The following is a 6,805-nucleotide window of genomic DNA, read 5'->3' as shown; positions in this document are numbered from 1 at the left end:
CCCTATGCTCCTGTGTACTTTGACCAACAGTGGAAGCTGCGCATGTTGAAAAGAAACACGTGTTGCATAATTGCTGGTGGTGGATTTTGGCCAGCGGGAATGGCAGGCTGTGCTGCATGGCCCCCAGTTCCTCTTGTTGGACACTGCCAGCCCCTTTCATGTATCCACTTAAAAACTCCTGCCCTGTGATTTTACCATAATGTGTTCTGAGGGGCAGATTTCCTGTTGCTCAAAACCTCTTGGTGCTCACTTCTTTGGTGTCTTTTCAAACTCTGTATGTTTAAATAACACTAATGCTGCTTTAGTAATGTTATGGGCTGTTTTGCTTACACCACTTGCTACAACTATAAAAATACAAACTGAAATCTGAATGTCTTCTGGCAACAACTGTCACTTTCTGCTGTGTTTTGCTCCCTCTGTGTTGCTCTCTAGCATTCTGCTCTTTGAAACTGCTGATCTCTATCGCAGAAGACTCATGTTAGGTTTTTGTTTGGTTGGTTTGCATTTGAGTCACAAAAGCCAGTGACTTTAAGAACTATTAACTCTAAATTGAACATTCTTATTTGTGGTACAAATAACTTGGACATCCATGCTCCTCAGATAGATGTGGCCTTGATCTGTTGGGGTTTTAGGAAGCAATACAGCTGCAACAGGATCACATGCCGAGTGTGCTGGGGGAGGGAGTGTGGCTTTTCATTTTCCTCAGTTTGGGGAAGCTTTCTAGCAAAGTGTTTTAAGTGTTTTGACCATTGTTGCATGGCAAGACATTTATCACTGTTCATAATTATTGTTTGAGTGGAGATTCTGGGGTTTTTGCAACTTTGCTACAAACAAATGGCAGATGGTTTCTGGAAGCCAGTTGTTTTCCACTATGCAGGATTTGGGTGAAATCTTTTTGGCAGACTAATGCGCTGTGAACACAACATGCGCGCATATGCATAGGAATGTTTTGGCTGATCTGCCAAGTTAACTACTTTGCTTGAAAGACAGCTCTGTAATACAGGGCCTTGAAAGGTTTGTGAGTATAGACCAAGGTGTCTTTCCTCCTACAAAAATACAAAATTGAAATACTGGTTATTATTAAAGTATCACTTTACTAATAATAATTTCATAGTTTTGGTTGGAAAAGACCTTTAAGATTGAGTCCAACCGTTAAGACAGCACAACCAAGTCAGCTGCTAAACCAAGTCCCAGAGCACCACATCTATTTGTCTTTTAAATGCCTCCAGGGATGGGGACTCCAACGCTACCCTGGGCAGCCTGTTCCGGGGCTTGACAACCCTTTTGGTGAAGGTATTTTTTCCTAATATCTGACACAAACTTCCCCTGGAACAACTTGAGGCCATTTCCTTTTATCGTATCGCTTGTTCCTTGGGAGAAGAGACCGACTCCACCTCGCTACAGCCTCCTGTCAGGGAGTTGCAGAGAGCAAGATGGTCTCCCCTCAGCCTCCTCTTCTCCAGGCTGAACAACCCCAGGTTCCTCAGCTGTTCCTCATCACACTTGTTCTCCAGAGCCTTCCCCACCTTTATTGCCCTTCTCTGGGGTGCTGCAAAAAGAAGGGGTGGGGTGGCTGGGAAGAGCTGTGGGGTCTTCCCATCCATCCCAGAGCATGGGGCTCTCCCAACATGGTCAAAGGGCTTTCATGGCAGCAAAGAGGAGAGCATCCCTCATTTCACTCAAGTGCAACCGTCAACCCAACGCCACCATGACCACTAAACCATGTCCTAAAGTGCCGTGTCTACGTGTTTTTTGAACACCTCGAGGGATGTTGACTCCACCACTGCCCCAGCCAGCCTGTGCCAAGGCTTCACCACTCTTCCAGTACAGAAATTTTTCCTAATATCTAACCTCAGCCTCCCCTGGCACAACTTCAAGCCACATTCCTTCTGGAATAGATAAATTCTAGTCTTTACGGAGCAGCCCGAGTTCTACAAGGTTTGCTCAATAGAGTGTCTTTGGCTTTTACTACAGGTTTGTCCTGGGTGCTTGGAAATGCTGAAGAATTGCCCTTTGATGATGATAAGTTTGATGTTTACACAATTGCCTTTGGAATCCGAAATGTAACTCGTATGGATTTGGTAAGTTGCTGTGATGTATCCTGACAATGGGGTCCTTATGATTCACCTGGGATTTCTTTATTCTGGCAGAGGGAGCAAAGGAGGAATTCCTTTGGATAAAGGAACGTCTTTGTCTACTCCTGAAGCATTTAAAATAAATGGCATATAGTATGCAACTCGTTTGAATGAAGAATGCAATTAAATGCCCCACCTATGTCATAAAAAGTTAGATTTATATTGTGTGCAATCCTTCCAGCTTGGCAAGCCACACAATCTCTTCCTAAGGCAAAAAGGGGGGAGTGCTACAGTCATTCCCCTCCTTCCCGTGACCTATGATGGTAGTGGATCTACACTTGCACAGTGCAGTCAGTCTGCACGTCTCAAGTGTTCCTGAAGCACCTGATCTATGTGCCAGTGGTGGTGGGTCCAGCGCATCCTGCCCGACTCTCTTTGCTGGTCTGAACTGGCAGAGCGCCCAGAGCAGAGAGTGGGGAGCAGCTGGCTGCTGCCACCACTGCCCTTGAACTAACCTGTTCAGCTCACTTCTGCTCAGTGTCCTTGCAGTGGCCAGTAGGTGAGTTTCCCATGAAGAATGATTTTTCATTAGGGTAAGTAGTACCCTTTGTTCTAAACCATATCTGTCCTTTGGGAGATGACTAGCTGTGTTGGGGCTGAAGACAGGTTAGATCACCTGTCTAGCTGGACTAGTTGTCTGTGTTTTGGAGGAGCAGGTTACAGCCTTCGCAGTGCTCCTTCTGTGGAAGGTGCAGTGTTTGGATCCAAACCACCTTGAACTGTCTGCCTTTGAACTTCTCTTAGTGTCGATGGCTTTTCACGAGACTTCATCTTCTGAAGCACAGGCTCTTTGCCTCCATGGATACAGCAATCTGGTAGCATAGCTCTCTGGAGACCTGATTCAGAACACATTCAAGCCTCCTCTTTTGCAGAGCTCCTGTCACACATGTGTACTCTTTATATTTTATCCCTTAGGAACATGACAGTTGAAGCCAAGGAGATGTACAACCTGCAGAGGTTCCTGAACACAACTCTGTTTTGCTATTGTATGAAAAAACATACACTTCTAAACAGAATTTTGTCTTGCTGTTTCTTAGGTGTTTTGGTTTGGACATAGGATGGAATTTTCAAAGTAGCCAAATAATTTCGTCTTCCCTCTCCTTCCTCCCTGTTCTCACACATTGCTCATCCATAACACAGTATCATTTCTCTTTGATCCTTTGGGTGTGTCCTACAGTTGAGTAAAATCTTTTCTTCTGATTAAAACAAAATCTGTCGTGCCCTCTTTTCATTTTCAGCTTCTTGTAGCTGAGTCACCTTCTCCCTTTTGGGTTTGGTCTGTAATTACAAAGGCTCTGCTGGCAAACATTCATCAACTGAGAGTAGGTGAAAGGAAGAAAAATTGCAAACCTGACATCATAGTTTCAACAGAAAGTCTGGTATAAATCTATTTATGTAGCAGCAAACGTGTTTGTAGTTTGGTTTTGTTGTTTGGGATTCTTTTTGTGCTCATCTTGGGGTGTTTCTCCGCAAGTAAATATTGCCAGTTAGGATTCTCTTTACTCCCCTCAGCTCACCACTGAGTTGCCAACACATGGCATGATAATAGGCAGGTGCTGTTCTACAGAAACAAAGTTATCACATCTACTTTGTCTCAGGCACTCGAGGAGGCCTATCGGGTGCTGAAACCAGGAGGAAGATTTCTCTGCCTTGAATTTAGTCGTGTCAGCAACCCTCTTCTTTCCAGGTAAGAACACGATGACACTTTATGCCTTGTCACAAGGCTTTCTTATTTGTAAACAAAATAAGAGAGGGAGACACTTTGATGCCACTTCATTGTGCACTTGTAAAATCAGATACAGACTCCGTAGTGTAGTGGTGCAGAGATCAGCTTGTGTTGCAGAGGGTTGGTTTTAAACTTGTTTGTATTAATCCGCATTTGCTGTCTGCCTGTGCAGGCTCTACGATCTGTACAGTTTCCAGGTTATCCCTGTTCTGGGTGAAGTTATTGCTGGTGACTGGAAGTCATACCAGTATCTTGTGGAGAGCATCCGACGTTTCCCCCCTCAGGTAAGATGATATTTCTCTGAATTCACTAACACGCAAAACACAGTCCCAGCATAATCTTGCAGGCAGCTGGTTTATAGGCCTTTAGGTTGTTATAATTACGGAACTGTTATTTTTCAGGAGGAGTTTAAAGCAATGATAGAAGATGCAGGCTTTTTTAAAGTGGATTATCAGAATTTAAACTCAGGCATTGTAGCCATTCACTCAGGTTTCAAACTGTGAGTCTACTACATAGCAAACCACAGAAAGCGTAATTTTCCTGAGGAATATGAAAGCTGTGAAAGTTTAACACCATCAAAATTGAGGAAGAGTTTGAAGAACTTGTGCAATGGATACTTGCTCAGCAGTTAGACCCAGAGGAAAAACAGCAGATGGAACAACTCCTGTCGTGTTTCTTACACTTGTAGTTCCTTTCAAGTGCAGCATAAAGGACATGGACAAAACTGGATGATGCTAACAAATGAAGTAGCTTCAGTGGATACAGAAATAGACTGACTAGTCTTCAATAAGATGCTTCTTTTTTTTTACTGAGCTTCAAGAGGGATGTCATACTAGTAAGAAGTAACTTGGATTTTTATTAAGCTGCCATTATGTTTATCATGTGGACTTTAAGGGATTTTTCCCCATAATTCCTTTACTTCTTTCAAAGGCAAATGGGAATCTTGTGAAATAAAACACTCTGCATAAACTTTTTTCACTTAAGTCACTATTTTAACCTTTGTAAGAAGGTTTCCTTTCTAAGAAAGGTTGGGTTTGTTTTTTCTAAAGAAGAATGACCATGCAACTACATTCTGCGATGAGATTACAAGTTTTCATCTCCATGTGAAATCTTTTTGTTGGTGCTAAATGTGCAATCTCTACATAAAAATACTGTGCATTTCCTTCTGTTCTTTACACTAAACTGTTGAAGAACAGGTGCTCCTGTAACAGAATACAGGGATAGAGTGAAAAAAAATCTAGAAGAGGTAAACTTAGATTCTAAAGTGACAAGTGTGTAATGAACTAGTATGAAAATATCTCACTTCTGAAAAGTGGGAGATGAAAAGAGTATAGCTTTTAACTGGCCGATTCACTTGAAATCAGAAAAGCAACACCATGTGCCTAAACGCCACAATTTGCGCTGGAGGTTGTGCATACTGAAGATTCCAAAAAAGCAGGGAAACGATCTCCTGTTGTTCTCAGTTACCAACTGGTGACATTTGTAGAATAGTTCAGGCTTCAGATGCTGTGGATTTGGTGAAGATATTCCTCCTTCATTCACAGTGGAATAAAAAGGGTAATGCAAGCAGAAGGGGCAGAAGGCTAGAGAAAACTTAAAAGGATAAACTCGTTCAAACAGTTTTATTAGCAAAGAAGCCGTCTTTTGAAAGGAAATAAATACAAGGAAGACATTTTTGCGTTTTTGTAGCCACAACAAAAATAACAGTTGCTACAGCAAAATCCCTGACCGTTAACAATACAACAAAAGACCTGAGCCTGAAGATCTGTGTCCTCAGGAAGGCTGCAGGTAGGAGGCCGTTTGGAGTTAGTGTGCAGTCCTGTGACTGGGTGCAAGTTTCGGTAACAGTCCGTGGTTCTAACCAGACTTGAAAAGAAGGATAGCGACTTGGCCGAGGTAGAAGTAGATGAAGTGCTTGGTCTCATGAGTCACGTAGCTGCCAAAGTTCCTTCCCACGATGCAGTGCCAAGTGGGATTGTATTTCTTGTCAAATTCCTACAGAAGAGAGAACTAGAAATTCAGCATCTTCATGAGAATTGTACTAATATTGTCTAACGGGTTTGGGTTTTTTTTTGCAATGATGTGTCACTTGTTAAAAGTATCACTTTTGGAAGAAGGCAATTAAGGAGCAGCATATGCTCTTAAGTGCAAGGATCCTCTGTCGTTTTATAACTCATCTGCTGCTTAGTCAGACCAAAAAAAAAAAAAAAGTGCTTCTGAGCTGAGCAGAAATAAGCTTAAAACATATGTTTGGGAAAGTCACTTTTTCCCAAAAGTCACACCATGATCTCAAACCATAACTTTTAAGAACTTCACTGCTTCTTCTGAATCTCAATTAAGCCACTGACTTCATAAGCTGTTTTCAACAAGGTCATTGAAAGGACTCTTGATGAACAACTCTGCCACATCCTTGACACCAGATCATGAGACTCTCTGCTTTCTAGGAGCTTGCTATAACTTTCACATAAACCCATGCTTACAAGTCTAGTCTAAGTGAAACTGTGCAGTGAGCAGTTACATACTGCAGTATCTGAAGAGGTGAAGAGACTTCCGTGAGAGCATGCGTGAATGTGTGTTCTGCTCAAGCAAACCCTTCAAGTTCTTGCAGCTCAATCAGGCTCCCAGTGGGAGTCAGAGAGAACATCTCACAAACTGTAAGCTGTGAACCATCTGTCCTGTGTTAGCGTGAACAGCTTGTCTTATGTGTAGTGGGGAAAAAAACCCCAAACCTGCTTACTGCAAGGTCAGCAAACCACCACTTTTGAGACAGGCTCCATAGAGCCCCTGCATTGTGTCACAGGGACACAGTCAGCTGCCACTCTGTTCACCTGGACAATGGGACTGTGGCAGAAAAGGCTTGAGTACTGCAAGAAAAAATCAGAAGTACCTGGAAAAGTCCACATAGGGAATGGAGAAAGGAACATAAGGACACCAGCCTACAAAG

General features: G+C 42.8%; 2 protein-coding genes across 2 annotated transcripts in view; one reads left to right on the top strand and one right to left on the bottom strand.

Moving 5' to 3' along the window:
• The window catches only part of COQ5 (coenzyme Q5 homolog, methyltransferase (S. cerevisiae)), a gene marked incomplete at its 5' end in the record, with an annotated part of 6,897 nt that extends 2,533 nt beyond the window's left edge, over positions 1–4,364 (top strand). Inside the window, 4 exons of the mRNA XM_009867146.1 lie at positions 1,975–2,081; positions 3,734–3,822; positions 4,034–4,145; positions 4,263–4,364. Coding sequence (XP_009865448.1) covers positions 1,975–2,081; positions 3,734–3,822; positions 4,034–4,145; positions 4,263–4,364 — 410 coding nt within the window. The remainder of the gene's footprint in view (positions 1–1,974; positions 2,082–3,733; positions 3,823–4,033; positions 4,146–4,262) is intronic.
• A 1,100-nt stretch (positions 4,365–5,464) lies between these two features.
• Positions 5,465–5,856, bottom strand: LOC104272210 (dynein light chain 1, cytoplasmic-like; the record flags this gene model as incomplete). The annotated part of the gene is made up of 1 exon (XM_009867145.1): positions 5,465–5,856. A coding segment is annotated over one exon (138 nt), but the record flags the coding sequence as incomplete, so codon positions are not given.
• Between the last annotated feature and the right edge of the window lie 949 nt (positions 5,857–6,805).

This window comes from Apaloderma vittatum, unplaced genomic scaffold, assembly GCF_000703405.1.
Source record: "Apaloderma vittatum isolate BGI_N311 unplaced genomic scaffold, ASM70340v1 scaffold18413, whole genome shotgun sequence".
Lineage (NCBI taxonomy): Eukaryota > Metazoa > Chordata > Aves > Trogoniformes > Trogonidae > Apaloderma > Apaloderma vittatum.
This window is presented reverse-complemented; position numbering and strand designations above follow the sequence as displayed.